At 46.0% G+C, this 16,960-nt stretch overlaps 1 protein-coding gene across 1 annotated transcript in view; it reads right to left on the bottom strand.

Moving 5' to 3' along the window:
* Window positions 1-16,960, bottom strand: part of LOC309564210 (pancreatic lipase-related protein 2-like) — a gene marked incomplete at both ends in the record, with an annotated part of 71,105 nt that overhangs the window by 42,977 nt on the left and 11,168 nt on the right. Inside the window, one exon of the mRNA XM_082268837.1 lies at window positions 15,036-15,144. Within this exon, the coding sequence (XP_082124963.1) occupies window positions 15,036-15,144 (109 nt within the window). The remainder of the gene's footprint in view (window positions 1-15,035; window positions 15,145-16,960) is intronic.

The raw sequence follows: 16,960 nt of genomic DNA on the forward strand, positions 1-16,960 counted from the left end.
CAACTGTGTGCATGGTTGCAGTGTGGTGGTGTTGCATTTCCGGGCTTAAAACAGGAGGTGAGAAGCGACATATTGCCTCTTTTAAAAGTAACATACATACACTCACACACATATATATACAAACATACATACACACACACATACACGTACACACACCCACATACAAAAAAATGTACAAACACACATGCATACACGTGTATACATGCATACATACAGACACATGCACACACACACACATGTACAAACACACAAACACACACATACAAATGCAAACACATGCATAAACATGTATACATGAACACACAGACACATGCACACATACAAACACATGTACAAACACACACACACACACACATGCATACACATGCATACATGCACACATATAGACACATGCAAACACATACACACACAAACACATGTATACATGCACACATACAGACACATGCACACAAACACATGTACAAACACATAAACACACACATACAAATGCACACACATGCATACACATGTATACATGCACACACACAGACACATGCACACACACACACACATAAAAACACACACACACACACACACATACAAATGCACACACATGCATACACATGTATACATGAACACACACAGACACATGGACACATGCACACACATACAAACACATGTACAAACACACACACATGCATACACATGTATACATGCACACATATAGACACATACAAACACATGTACAAACACACAGAAACACGCACACATGCACATGTGTACACATACACACACACATACACACAAACTTTAAAAGTTCTAGTACAATACTAGTACATTCTAGTACAAAAATACAGTAATTCTAGTACAATACCTTTCCTCACACAGCCAGGTACTGCACTGTAGGGGGAAGCAGAGAGCATGGCACACTCCCCCTCCCTTTACTTTCACTTTCCTGAGGCTGACGGAGCTCCCTCACAGCGCAGATGTACAGTTCGGCAGGGGATCGGGAGATCAGGCTCATCTGACAGCCCTTCTCTACCATGATCCCGCGGCACACCTGAGGACCTCTGGCGGCACACTAGTGTGCCGGGGCACACCGGTTGAGAAAGGCTGTGTTAGATAACAACCCACTTCAATCTGTGGTATTGGGGGGGCCACTGGTCTTTCACACCAGTTATACAAAAAAATTGGCCAGTAAGTTTGGCACTGTGTGTAGCAGAGTTAACGCAGCAAAAGAGGCAATATTTTTGCAGGACACAAATACGCTGTTATTAAAGTATACTGTTAGATAACACCCCACCTCAATCTGTGGTATTTGGGGGCCACTGGTCTATCACACCAGTTATACAAAAATTTGGCCAGTAAGCTTGGCACTGTGTGTAGCAGAGGTAACGCAGCAAAAGAGGCAATATTTTTGCAGGACACAAATACACTTATAAAAGTATACGGTTAGATAACACCCCGCTTCAATCTGTGGTATTGGGGGGCCACTGGTCTATCACACCAGTTATACAAAAAATCAGGCCCGGATTGGCCAATAGGGAGAACCGGGAGAATTCCCGGTGGGCTGGTCGGCTTGAGGGCCGGTGACATCGGTGTTCTAAAATTTTAGAACACAGCTGATAGAGAGAAGGCAGGACTGGTTGCTTAGCGAGAGAAGAGAAGACATCCTCGGGTCTGAGAGGAGGCGGGGCGGAGGCGGGACAAACTGCTTAGCTGGGAGGAGACGGGACGGAGGTAGAGAAAAAATGTAATCAGCCAGCTCTGCATTATTACAATTATGCTCGACCTCCGTCCCGCCTCCTCCCAGCTAAGCAGTTTGTCCCCCCTCCGCCCCGCCTCCTCTCAGACCCGAGGATGTATTCTCTCCATCCCGCCTCCTCCCAGCTAAGCACTTCGTCCCGCCTCTGCCCCGCCTCCTGTCTCAGCTAAGTATTCTGTCCCGCCTCCTGACCTAATGGCGCCGGGGGACGCAATTTTTAAATCTAAAGAAAAAAACTGCAGTGGCCCAGCAGTGGCACGCGCCTCTTATCATGGCCAGGTAAGACCCCTCCACAGCCTCTGACCACTCCCCCCTGTACCATGCCCGCAGCCTCAGACATCACCCCCTGTACCATGCCCGCAGCCTCAGACATCACCCCCTGTACCATGCCCGCAGCCTCAGACATCTCCCCCTGTACCATGCCCGCAGCCTCAGACATCTCCCCCTGTACCATGCCCGCAGCCTCAGACATCTCTCCCTGTACCATGTCCGCAGCCTCTAACAATCCCCCCCTGTACCATGTCCACAGCCTCTAACATCTCCCCCTGTACCATGTCCGCAGCCTCTAACAATCTCTCCCTGTACCATGTCCACAGCCTCAGACATCACCCCCTGTACCATGCCCGCAGCCTCTAACAATCTCTCCCTGTACCATGTCCACAGCCTCAGACATCACCCCCTGTACCATGTCCACAGCCTCTAACATCTCCCCCTGTACCATGTCCGCAGCCTCTAACAATCTCTCCCTGTACCATGTCCGCAGCCTCTAACATCTCCCCCTGTACCATGTCCGCAGCCTCTAACCATCTCCCCCTGTACCATGTCCGCAGCCTCTAACATCTCCCCCTGTACCATGTCCGCAGCCTCTAACATCTCCCCCTGTACCATGTCCGCACCCTCTAACATCTCCCCCTGTACCATGTCCACAGCCTCTAACATCTCCCCCTGTACCATGTCCGCAGCCTCTAACAATCTCTCCCTGTACCATGTCCGCAGCCTCTAACATCTCCCCCTGTACCATGTCCGCAGCCTCTAACCATCTCCCCCTGTACCATGTCCGCAGCCTCTAACATCTCCCCCTGTACCATGTCCGCAGCCTCTAACATCTCCCCCTGTACCATGTCCGCACCCTCTAACATCTCCCCCTGTACCATGTCCACAGCCTCTAACATCTCCCCCTGTACCATGTCCACAGCCTCTAACAATCTCTCCCTGTACCATGTCCACAGCCTCTAACATCTCCCCCTGTACCATGTCCGCAGCCTCTAACCATCTCCCCCTGTACCATGTCCACAGCCTCTAACAATCTCTCCCTGTACCATGTCCACAGCCTCTAACCATCTCCTCTAGCCTATAACCACCAAGTTGTAGCAGCTGTTTCCTTGAAAAAGAGATGATACTATCATTAGAGCAATACATTTTATTTTAATCTTTTATTTATTTTGTTTAATATATTTGTTTTTGTTAGATTTTTTTTCTTCATTTCAATGTTTGGATATTTATGAATACTAATTCTTAAAGAAAATAGATTCTGATACTGTCCTGTTATTTACTGTTCTAATAAATCTTCACTGTGAAGCAAAACTTAGGGCTCTTTCCCACGGACGTTCCGCATGTCCGTAAATCATCCTATTTTTTTGCGGGTGATATACAGACATAACGAATGTCTATGGCATTGCGGATGTCAGCGGATGACACCGCTGACATCTGATTTTCTTCCTTTCAGTTCTGTTCCGTTTTTTGGAACAGAACAGAACCCTACTTTTTTTCAGTTTAAAAAACGGAAAGGACGCAAAATCGGATGTCAGCGGTGTCATCCGCTGACATCCGCAATGCCCATAGACATACATTATGTCCTTATATCATCCGCAAACGGATGGGATGATATGCGGACATACGGACTGGATGACACAAGTGTCATCCGTGCCCGTAAAAAAAAATAAAAAAAGTGCCTCAGCGGACAAAAAAAACGGAGCGGCCTCGTGAAAGAGGCCTTAGGCTACTGCATTTGCACTGAATTGGAAATATTTTTTGAAAAATACAATGAATTACAAGGCTGTAGAGAATAGAGAACAGTGCGCCTTTGCAAACTTATATTCTGAGGTTTTAATTACATTATTTTAATATAGTCAGTCATGAAATAAAGTGGGCCGGTCTAAGTCATGAAACTCCAGGGCTGAAAATGAGTCCCACTCCGGCCCTGCAAAAAATTGACCAGTAAGTTTGGCACTGTGTGTAGCAGAGTTAACGCAGCAAAAGAGGCAATATTTTTGCAGGACACAAATACGCTGTTATGAAAGTATACTGTTAAGATAACACCCCGCTTCAATCTGTGGTTTTGGGGGGCCATTGGTCTATCACACCAGTTCTACAAAAAATTGGCCAGTAACTGTTGTCACTGTGTGTAGCACAGTTAATGCAGCAAAAGAGGCAACATTTTTGCAGTACCCAAATACACTGTTATAAAAGTATATTGTTAGATAACACCCTGCTTCAATCTGTCGTTTAGGGGGCCACTGGTCTATCACACCAGTTATAATACTTTTATAAAAGTGCTTTTGTCACTCTTTGTAGTTGTAGTATTGCTGCAGAAATGCTCACCTCACCAGTCACAATGCTGCACAGTGCACAATACAAATCCACTATAATATGCTTTCTATATTAGAAAGTATATTATCAGTGTATTACACCCCTATATAGTGCACACCAAAGAATAGTACATTTATACCAAATACCAGTCCTTGAAAGGACTTTTGTGGTCCTTTAACAGATTGATCTGTGTCACTGACAATCTATCCTTGCTCCCCACAACAAACCTCTCCCTACACTGACAAAAGAGACATAATAGAAATAGTACACCTATACCAAATACCAGTCCTTTAAAGAACTTTTGTGGACCTATAACAGAGCTATTTGTATCACTGACAATCTGTCCCTGCTGCACACAGCAAACCTCTCCCTACACTGACAAAAAGCAGAATGTAAAATGGGAGCCAGCTCAGGTCTATTTATAAGGTAGGGGGTATGTCCATGTGCTGAAATGTCTCAATTGGCTGTCCTGTTCCACCTGATGGATGTGTCATGGGTCAAAGTTCTCCCCAATGTAAACTAATATGGCTGCCGTGAACAACGCCATATGTTCGCAAGATCGGCGAACTGCGAACGAGCAAAGTTGCTGCGAGCCGACCGCTGGGCGAACCGAAAGGCCATCTCTAGCAACCATGTCTTGCTGAAATCACTCACAAAACAACCTGTGAGTGGTCAGCAGGAATATTTACATCCTGTGGGTGATCTCTGGTCTACAGGACTATAAATAGAGTCTAGCATGGGGGAACATGAAATGCTTCATGACAAATGTTCCCATATATGTGTAATAATACCACTAACCCACAGGTGGTTTGGTGAGCTTTAACGTTGTGTGTAAAGATGGCTGCCGCATATCCAATTGACCATGTGGTTTTGGGGGAAGAGCAACCATGTCTTGCTGAAATCACTCACAAAACAACCTGTGATTGGTCAGCAGGAATATTTACATCCTGTGGGTGGTCTCTGGTCTACAGGACTATAAATAGAGTCTCTAGCATAGGGGAAAGAGGTTTGTTTTGAGAGGTTTGTTTTTAGAGCTGTGGAAGGAAAGCATGCAGCAGAAAACCTTACTCACTGTCCTGTTCCAGATATCAAGTGCAAGTTGTTGCCAGAATTAAGTAATATTTGATTAATTCTTTGGGATATTGGGAATAGGAGCGTATGTATGTGTCTTGTTATCGTTTATGGTAACTTTTTTTTTTATGCTATCTTTTATGTGTAAGAAGCTTTATGTATTTTGATGTCCACACAGCTGACCGTTGTTCTCTCTGAAATTATCACAGATTGCCTGGGATCCTTCTATATAGGATCACAGGTCTCTATGATCATTTCACAAGTCCCTCCTTCCACAGTTAGAAAACACTCCCCTAGGCTCACACTTAACCCTTTGATCACCCCTAGGTTAGCCCCCTTCCCTGCCAGTGTCATTAGTACAGCAACAGTGCATATTTTTAGCACTGATTACAGTAGTAATGTCACTGGTCCTCCCCAAAAGTGTCAAAAATGTCAGTTAGGGGTCTGACCTGTCCACCGCAATGTCACAGTCAGTGGCAGCCCGTCCATTGGGGGTGCAGGGGCGCCTCCCCCCTTATCCATGTGTCCGGCCTCCTAATCTACATGCAGGGCGTGGGACGCATGGATTCCAATGGGGTTTTTTTTTTTCGAAGCACGTGATTAGAGCCAGAGGCTCTAATAGGCTTCAAAAAAGGGTGGGCTCAGGGAGCAGAGCACTGCGCCCTGAGCCCACCCAGTTGTTTGACAATGGCGAATGAATATTCGCTATTGTTACACGGATCCTCCTCCTGGCCAATCAGGAAGCGGGTCCTGAGACCCATTTCCTGATTGGCCGAAAGGAGAAGCCATGCCATTGGCCAAGGAGGAGGAGGAGGGAGGAGATGCAGAAGACTGAGGGGGAAGCTGCCGCTCCTGCTGCCTGCCTGCCCTCCACATGTCCAGGGTGAGTGAGCCGAGCGACCACCGGGGGGGGGGCAATGGTGTGCAGGCTGATGTGGTCCTGGGGGGAGGGGGTATAGTGTGGTCGATCTGCCTCCCCTCCCCCCGGCCCATGGAGAACCAGCCGCAACTGGTCGCAGTCCCGCTAAAAATCGCAGATCGCCGCCATTACTAGTAAAAAAATAAATAAATAAAGATGGCATAAATCTATCCCCTAATTGTTGGACATGATAACTTTTGCGCAAACCAATCAAAATACGCTTATTGCGATTTTTTTTTTTTTTTACTAAAATTATGTAGCAGAATACAAATTGGCCTAAAAGGATGAAAAAAATAGATTTTTACTTTTTTTTTTTTTGGTAATGTTATAAAACAGAAAGGGCTCTTTCACACGGGCGATCCGATCAGATCCGCCTGTCAGTTTTTTAGGCGGATCTGATCGGATCCTCCATGCAGCTCTATGGGGCAGCGGGTGTCAGCGGAGACACCTCCGCTGACATCCGCTGCCATCCGCATCCGATCCTGTGCTTGAAATCTGGACAGATGGAAACCCTATTTTTCCATCCGTTCAGTAATCGGATCGGATCGTATCTGATGAGAGCGGACAAGCGGTCCGCTCTCATCCGATCCCCCATACAGGGCAGCGGGGGCTGAGACACCTCCCTCTCCGCTCTGCAAGCGGAGACGGAGCTGTCATCCGTTCGGCTCAGCGGGGATCGCGGATCGATCCCCGCTGAGCAACACGGATCCGCCTACGGAGGCGGACCGTGTGAAAGAGCCCAAAGTGAAAAATATTGTTGTTGTTTTTTTCTATAGCACAAAAAATAAAAATCACACAGGTGATCAAATATCACCAAAAGAAAGCTCTATTTGTGGGAAAAGGGACATTTATTTATGTACAGTGTCGAACAACCGCGCAATAGTCCGTTAACCAGTTTACGACCGCCCGGGAATAACGGCATTAAAGTAAACGGCGTTACTTAACGCCGTTACTTTTGCTGGTAACTAGTAATCGAATTGATTACTTTTCCCCCCGCGGTAACGCCATTCCCGTTACTTAGGTGGCATTACCGTAATTACATCTACTGCCACTAGATGGCAGTAGTGTAATTCCTCCTCACTCCTCTATGACCCTGCCGGCGCTGTCTGCGGTACTGGCAGTGGCATGTGACATGGAGGAGAGCGGAGAGGGAGAGCGGACCGGCCGAGGGGAACCATGAGAGCAATGAGAGCCACACCAATACCGAACTGCACTGTACCTGTACATACACCAACCCCCCCCCCCCCATATACATCTACCTACCCACCTTATATACCTACCTACCCACCCTAAACACCCACTGACCCCTATATACACACTGTGACAGGAAGTCAGGAAAATCTATGGGTGTTGTCACTGACGGGAGATATATTTCTGCTTGGTTTAGACAATTCACTAATTGCTATCAGGTGTCGGCTGCAGAGGTAGGCAGGAAGGTGTACGGAAGTTGAGAACACTTTCAGCTGTTCAGAATGAGGCAATTAAGATCTCTATAACTTGTCCAAAGGGAGTCTATTGATTGCTGTCTCCTGAGGCTGTGTAAGCTGGGGAGAGCAGTCAGATGAGAGACTTCTAAAGGTGAGGTGTTGAATTTTTTCTGTGTAAAGAAAACACAAATGGACATTTGAGTGTCTGCTGTAGAACCAGCAGGGTCTGCCCAAAGAGTAGGTTGGGAAGACTCCTTAGATAGGTTCCGGTGTGTGAGAAGGTAGACGCCCACAGTGGCCAGGATTTATTTTGTGTTTTATTTTATTTTGATGTTTTTGCTGCATGCACTGTTTTGAAGAAATTGGAAGAATAAACCATAAACTGTTGTTTTCAACCACTCCTCGGCTATCTCCCTGTGTGACGAACCCCCCCCCAAAAGGGGTTATCCACACCCGCTACCGAGCTAATCCCTCACATATGGTGGAGTGCCGCGGGCAGTTAAAGTAAACCCAAAAAAATGGAGGAAATACTGAAACAACTGATTATATCGAATGCAGCCCAACAGCAGGCAAATGCAGCTCAACAGCAGGCAAATGCGGATTTTCAGCGGAGCTTTGCAGCTCAACAACAAGCTCACCGAGAGGCCATTGAAGGCGTGGAACAGAGACACCAGCAGCAAATGGAGGCCATTGTGAAACAGCTTCAGAGACAGCAGACCGAGGTTGGGAGTCAGGCCAGTAACATACCGACTTTTCGGGTAAACCACTTATTGCCAAAGATGACTACAGATGAGGACCCTGAGATGTTTCTGACCACGTTTGAAAGAACAGCGGAGAAAGAGAGTTGGCCTAAAGAACAGTGGGCTGGACTAGTGGCCCCCCTATTAGCTGGAGAAGCCCAAAAGGCATATTTTGACTTGGAACTTGCAGATGCAAAAAACTATGATCGATTAAAAGTGGAAATATTGGCACGTTTTGGGGTAACCTTGGATGTCCGTGCTCAGCGGGTCCACAATTGGAGTTATCAGCTGAAGAAACCACCCCGGTCGCAGATGTATGACCTCATCCATTTGGCTAAGAAATGGCTGCAGCCAGAAATTCTGTCCGGACCAGAAATTTTGGAGCGAGTAGTCATGGACAAATTTCTTAGGTCTCTTCCTAACACCCTGCAGAAATGGGTAAGCCATGGTGGTCCGGAAACCGCAGACAAATTAGTAGACCTGGTCGAAAGGTACCTAACAACTGAGAATTTGACCTCTTTTTCCAGAGATGCACAGACTTTTCACCCCAAGACCAGACCCTCCCCACCTATAAGTAAGACTGCGTCAGGGGATGGGGGTGGAGAGAGGATCCAAAGAGCAACTCGAGGTGTTAGTAGGACTACTACTAATGTTTGGCGAGAGCGACCTGGAAGACCCATCCCACAGGAGAGGACTGGAAGGTTGATTTGTTACCGTTGCCGGGAAGAGGGACATGTAGCAGCAGTTTGCCCAGCGGTTTGCCCAGTGGATGATGAACCCATGCATTGTGACTTTCTGACAGAGAGACGACAGTCTTTTTTTGCAACCACATACACTGCAGTAAAGGGGAATGAGAAACCTTTATATAGAATGTGTTTAGATGGTAAAGATGTTGTGGTATTGTTGGATTCAGGTAGCCTGGTTACCTTAGTGAGAAGTGATCTAGTGGTGAAAAAAAACGTACATCCTAGGAAAATGGCGGTAGTTTGTGTACATGGGGACACTCGAGAATATCCGGTGACTACAGTTTCCTTTGAAACCTCCCTCGGTAACTTGTGTCACCAAGTGGGTTTAGTTCCCAAACTGCCACATGACGCCATTGTGGGAAGGGATTTCCCAAAATTCTGGGAACTCTGGGATTGCCCAGATTCCCCAGTAGGTGGTTCTTCTGAGCCTGAACCATCTACTCCAGAATCCTCTAACTGTGAGGATTATCCTGAGTTTCCGTGCTCAGTCTTAGCCGGGGAAACACCAGTCCCTAGGGAGGAGCCTGCTACCTCAGAAGAGGAACAGCGGCCGTTAGGGTTGGATGACCTTAAAGTGCACCGAGAAAATTTTATCACTGAGCAATTGAGGGACCCCACATTGCTAAGAGCCCGGGAGAATGTAGTGAAGATAGATGGGGAGCTAGTTAACCCTGACGAGAGGATTGCCCTCCCTTACTTCATTATTGAGAGGGACCTCTTATATCGAGTGTCACAGAGGATAGAGGACACTGTTGAGCAACTGGTAGTGCCTAAACCGTACCGCAAGATGGTTTTGGAACTGGCCCATGGGCACATTCTTGGGGGACATTTGGGAGCAGAAAAAACCCGGGAGAGAATCACCCAGAGGTTTTATTGGCCTGGGATCACTAAGGAAGTGGAATTGTACTGCTCTTCCTGTCCAGTGTGTCAGATTAATGCACCCATGCCCCATTTCCGTAGTCCTTTGGTACCCCTGCCCATTATCGAGGTTCCTTTTGAGAGGATCGCCATGGATTTGGTTGGGCCCTTACTGAAGTCCACAAGAGGGCACCAGCACATCTTGGTGATAATGGATTATGCCACCCGTTACCCAGAAGCGATTCCTCTCCGAAATACCTCTGCTAAAACCATAGCCAAGGAGTTATTTCAAGTTGTCACCCGGGTGGGTCTACCTAAGGAAATCCTAACTGACCAGGGCACCCCGTTTATGTCCAGGGTGACAAGAGAACTTTGTAAACTCCTGAAAGTGACCCAGTTACGTACCTCAGTATATCACCCTCAAACAGATGGGTTAGTGGAGAGGTTTAATAAAACGTTAAAACAAATGTTGAGGAAGGTGGTGGATAAAGACGGAAAGAATTGGGATTATCTGCTCCCTTATCTGATGTTTGCCATAAGAGAGGTTCCCCAATCATCCACAGGGTTCTCTCCGTTTGAGTTGCTGTATGGGAGGCACCCCCGGGGCCTACTTGACATTGCCAGGGAAACATGGGAGAGTGAGAGTTCCCCTCATCGAAGTGTGATTGAGCATGTTGCCCAAATGCAAGATAGAATTGCCCAAGTGATGCCGATTGTGAAGGCACATTTAGCCCAAGCCCAGTTGGCTCAACAAAGGATTTACAATCGTGGGGCCCAGGTCCGTTCTTTTGCACCTGGTGATAGGGTGTTGGTGTTGGTCCCCACGGTCGAAAGTAAATTCCTAGCCAAATGGCAGGGGCCCTATGAAGTATTGGAGAAAATAGGGATGGTGAATTATAAAATTAGCCAACCAGGAAGACGAAAACCTGAGCAGCTCTATCACGTGAACTTGTTAAAACCATGGAAGGATAGAGAGTCCTTGGTCGCTGAGACTACCCGAGTTTCTGCTCCAGTTCACCTGGCTGTCCCTGAAGTTGGGATAGCAGAGACTCTGTCCAAACTTCAGAAACAGGAGGTTAAAGAATTTGTGCTCCGTAATAGGGAGAAGTTTTCAGACCTGCCAGGTTGGGTCTCGGGAGTTAAACATGACATTATCACCACCCCAGGGGATAAGGTCAAGTTAAAGCCTTATAGAATTCCAGAAGCCCGGCGAGATGCCATTCGCCAGGAAGTAAAAAAAATGCTTGAGTTGGGGGTGATAGAAGAGTCAAATAGTGATTGGTCCAGTCCCATTGTCTTAGTGCCCAAACCAGATGGAAGTTGGCGGTTTTGTAATGATTTTCGCCGCCTGAATAAAATCACTAAGTTTGACACCTATCCTATGCCCCGCATAGATGAACTAATTGATCGCCTAGGCACTGCCCGGTACATGACCACGTTAGACCTTACCAAGGGTTATTGGCAAATTCCTCTCTCGGGGTCGGCCAGGGAAAAAACAGCATTTGTAACTCCAGACGGATCTTTCCAATATCGGAGGATGCCTTTTGGGTTACAGAATGCTCCTGCCACATTCCAACGCACCATGGATAAGACCCTTCGGCCTCATCTAGCCTATGCTGCTGCATACCTCGATGACGTGGTCATTCACAGTGAGGATTGGGACTCACACTTACCAAAAGTTCAGGCTGTGTTGGATTCCATCTGGAAAGCTGGGTTTACAGCCAATCCAAAAAAATGTACCATTGGGCTAGAAGAGGCGAAGTATCTGGGGTATACCATTGGTAGAGGTCTAATCAAGCCCCAAATAAACAAAGTTGAAGCTATTAAGGATTGGCCACGTCCCACCAGCAAGAAACAGGTTCGTGCATTTTTGGGGATTGCAGGTTATTATCGCCGTTTTATTCCCCATTTTGCCTCACAGGCTGCTTCCCTGACCAATCTGACCAAAGGGAAGGAGTCTGTCATGATCAAATGGACTCCCGAGGCAGAAACAGCTTTTCAGGCTTTAAAACAGGCCTTATGTAGCCAGCCAGTTTTAAAGTCGCCTGATTTTTCACGAGACTTTGTGGTCCAGACAGATGCATCAAATGTGGGTTTAGGAGCTGTACTGTCCCAGATTATCAATGGGGAAGAACACCCTGTTATGTACCTCAGCCGAAAGTTGAAGGCCCATGAAGAGAATTATGCCACCATTGAGAAAGAGTGTTTGGCGGTGAAATGGGCCTTGGATTCTCTCCGATACTACCTCCTGGGTAGACAGTTTGAACTGGTGACGGATCACGCCCCATTGAAGTGGATGGCACAGAACAAGGAGACCAATAGGAGAATAAATAGGTGGTTTCTGGCCCTTCAGGAATTTAGTTTTGTGGTAACGCATCGCCCCGGTGTTCAAATGGGGAATGCAGATGGTTTGTCCCGTGCACATGCGTGCCTGTCAAACTGTGTCCCAACCCTAGGGTTGAAACAAGAGGGGGGGGTATGTGACAGGAAGTCAGGAAAATCTATGGGTGTTGTCACTGACGGGAGATATATTTCTGCTTGGTTTAGACAATTCACTAATTGCTATCAGGTGTCGGCTGCAGAGGTAGGCAGGAAGGTGTACGGAAGTTGAGAACACTTTCAGCTGTTCAGAATGAGGCAATTAAGATCTCTATAACTTGTCCAAAGGGAGTCTATTGATTGCTGTCTCCTGAGGCTGTGTAAGCTGGGGAGAGCAGTCAGATGAGAGACTTCTAAAGGTGAGGTGTTGAATTTTTTCTGTGTAAAGAAAACACAAATGGACATTTGAGTGTCTGCTGTAGAACCAGCAGGGTCTGCCCAAAGAGTAGGTTGGGAAGACTCCTTAGATAGGTTCCGGTGTGTGAGAAGGTAGACGCCCACAGTGGCCAGGATTTATTTTGTGTTTTATTTTATTTTGATGTTTTTGCTGCATGCACTGTTTTGAAGAAATTGGAAGAATAAACCATAAACTGTTGTTTTCAACCACTCCTCGGCTATCTCCCTGTGTGACGAACCCCCCCCCAAAAGGGGTTATCCACACCCGCTACCGAGCTAATCCCTCACAACACCTACATACTGACCCCCAAATACACCTACCCACCCTTTACACCTGCTGACTCCTATATACACCTACCTACCCACCCTATAAACCCACTGACCCTTATATACACCTACCCACCCTATACACCCACTGACCCCTATATACACCTACCTACCCGCCCTATACACCCACTGACCCCTATATAGACCTACTTACCCACCCATCCTATATACCCACTGACCCTTCTATACACCTACCTACTCACCCTATACACCCACTGACCCCCAAATACACCTACCCACCCACCCTATACACCCACTGACCCCCAAATACACCTACCCACCCACCCTATACTCCCACTGACCCCCAAATACACCTACCCACCATATAAACTGGGCAGGTACCACAGTGCCACTCTCAGCAAATACCACTCAGGTACCACTCAGCAAATACCACTCAGGTACCAGTGTACCACGCAGCCAGCCAGTACCACGCAGCCAGCCAGCAAATACAACTCAGGTACCACCAGTGCCACTCAGAAAATGGGTGAGTAACTAGTAACTATAACTAATTACTTTTTTTTAGGTTACTTGACTAACACTGTGTACAGGGCTCGCTCTCTGTAGGCTAGGGGGCAAGCGCGCACTGCCGCCGTCGCTATCCCGCCCCCGCTCATCAGCAGGGAAGCTGATGCAGTGGGCAAGCGGCTCCGATTGCCGCCTGACACCCACGATCGTTCCCCGCTGAGAGAGAAGAACGCTCAGCTGTTGTAAACACAGCTGACCGTTCTTCTCCCTGAAATGATCATAGAGCCCATGTGATTCTTCTATATAGGTCATTTCAGAAGCCATGCCCCCCCCCCCCCCCCCCACAGTTAGAATCACTCCCCTAGGCTCACATTTAACCCCTTGATCACCCATAATGTTAACCCCTTCCCTGCCAGTGTCATTATTACAGTAACAGTGCATATTTTTAGTACTGTACTAATGTCACTGGTCCCCCCAAAAGTGTCAAAAATGTCAGTTAGGGGTCCGATCTGTCCGCCGCAATGTCGCAGTCCCGCAAAAAATCGCAGATTGCCACCATCACTAGTAAAAAAAAAAAAAAAAAAAAAAAAAAAAAACCAATAAAAATGACATAAATCTTTCCCTAGTTAGTAGGCGCGATAACTTTTGCGCAAACCAATCAAAATACACTTATTGTGATTTTTTTTAACCAAAAAAAATGTAGCAGAAAACAAATTGGCCTACAATGTTAAAAAATTTATATTTTTAATTTTTTTTTCAGAATGTCATATAGCAGAATGTGAAAAATATTGTTTTTTTTTTTTTTCAAAATTGTCGCTCTTTTTTCGTTTATAGCGCAAAAAAATAAAAATCGCACAAGTGATTAAATACCACCAAAAGAAAGCTCTATTTGTGGGGAAAAAAAAAGGACATTTTATTTGGGTGCAGCATCGCACGAGCATGCAATTGTCTGTTAAAGTAGCGCAGTGCCGAATCACAAAATAGGGCCTGGTCAGGAAGGGGCAAATCCTTCCGGTCTTAAAGTGGTTAAAGTAACGCAGTGCCGAATTGTAAAAAATGGCCTGGTCATTTAGGAGGCAAATCCTTCTGGTCCACAACCTAAATATTCACCAATTTTTTCAGTCACTGTCCAGTATACCTTCATTATAAATTTTGTTGTTCCCACCTTTGATACACCAGCCTAAGGGTTGTATTCTTCCTAATGATGGCCAATGTAAGGGGCATTTTTCCCATTGACTATCCCTAAATAAGCTTTAATAAGGGTTCCCAGAGATCTTAAATGTATTTTATGGGTTGCTATGGAGTAAAAAGTTGCACAACGGTTTAGAAGAAAGAACTTAGGTGTGCTGTAAGTTGCCACCTGGAGGAACTCACCGGTTATTCTGCCAATTCCAGGGTGATCCTTTCCAGCTTCACCCGCAGCATGTGCTCCCAGACTGTGCCCAATAATGTGGACATTGGATGGAGAATAGTTAAAATTATTCTTGTAAAGGAAGAAAAAAACATACAAATTTTAGCAAATCATTTTCTTAAAGCTGAACTCCAACCAAACAGCTAAATACTGTACATATAGTTACATAGTTTGTGAGGTTGAAAAATGACACCAGTCCATCCAGTTCAACCTATGATGTATGTGTGTGTTTGCTGTTAACCGTACATTGTATACCCCTGTATGTTGTGACCTTTAAGGTGCCCATCTAATAGTTTTTTGAAACTATGGATGCTCCCTGCTGATACCACTGCTTGTGGAAGAGAATTCCACATCCTTATGGCTCTGACAGTAAAGAACCCTTTACGCAGTTTAGGTTAAACCGCTTCTCTTCTAATTTTAGTGAGTGGCCATGTGTCTTAATAAATTCCCTTTTGCTGAAAAGTTTGTTCCCTATGCTAGGGTCATCAGTACAGTATTTGTACATTGATATCATATCCCCTCTCAAGCGTCTCTTCTCCAGAGAGAATAAGCTCAGTGCTTGTAGTCTTTCCTCATAGCTGATTATCTTTGGTTCCCTTTCCTGGACTTTCTCCAGTTCCAGCACATCCTTCCTGAGGACTGGTGCCCAGAACTGGACTGCATGCTCAAGATGCGGTCGGACCAGAGTCTTGTAGAGTGGGAGAATATTTGTTTTGTCTCTGGAGTCAATTCCCTTCTTTATACATGCCAGTATACTATTGGATTTGCTTGCAGCAGCTTGGCATTGCATGCCATTACTAAACTTGTTGTCTAATAGGACCCCCAGGTCCTTTTCCAACATAGATTCACCCAGAGGTTCTCCTCCTAGGGAGTAACTTGCGTTCATATTTCTGGCACCCAAATGCATTACCTTTCTTTTTTTCAACATTAAACCTCATTTGCCATGTACAAAGTTGTGGCCCACCCCATTATTTTGTTCAGGTCTTCTTGTAAGCTTTCCTCATCCTGTAAAGAGGATATTGCCCTACTTAGCTTTGTATTGTCCAGAAATACTGAGATTGTGCTGGTTATTCCATCCTCTAGGTTGTTTATGAAAAAAAAAATAAACAGGATTGGTCCCAGGACAGATCATTGGGGGACCCCACTTTTCACACCCGACCAATCCGAGTACTCCCCATTTATCACCACCCTCTGGACTCGCCCTTGGAGCAGTTTTCAATCCGGAATATTGCTATACTCCTTGGTAACTTTGTTGAAGTATTAAAATCACATCACAGGTATGACAGGAACATAAAATGTAACGCGTTTCGTGCTAAAGTCAGGACTTACTCAATCCTCAATCAGTTTTCAATCCAGGTACTCACCCTGTGGTCCATACCTATGCAACTTAGTTTGTACAGTAAGCATTTGTGGGAAACTGTATCAAATGCCTTTTTAAAGTCCAGATACACTACATCCACAGGCTCTCCTTTATCTAGATGGCAGCTTACTTCTTCACAGAAGGTTACTAGATTGGTCTGACAAGAATGATTCTTCATGAATCTATACTGATTACTACTAATGATACTTTTTTATTACTAAAATCATGTATATAGTCCCTTATCACCCCCCCCCCCCCCCAATATCCTGCAGACTACTGATGTTAGGCTAATCGGTCTGAAACTACCAGGGATATATCTCGGCCCTTTTTTCATTATTGGTAAATATTGGTACTCAGCTGGTACCATTCCCATCAGTAGACTATCCATAAAAATTGGGACCAATGGTATGGCTATCACCTGGCTAAGTTCAAAAAAGACCCTCGGGTGTAAGAGATCTGACTTATTTATGTTAAGCTTTTCAAGTCTAATTCTGAGTCTGTCTTCTGTTACCCATGAGGGTGCTTCCT

This window comes from Pelophylax lessonae (genome assembly GCF_965119305.1).
Source record: "Pelophylax lessonae genome assembly, chromosome: 9".
Lineage (NCBI taxonomy): Eukaryota > Metazoa > Chordata > Amphibia > Anura > Ranidae > Pelophylax > Pelophylax lessonae.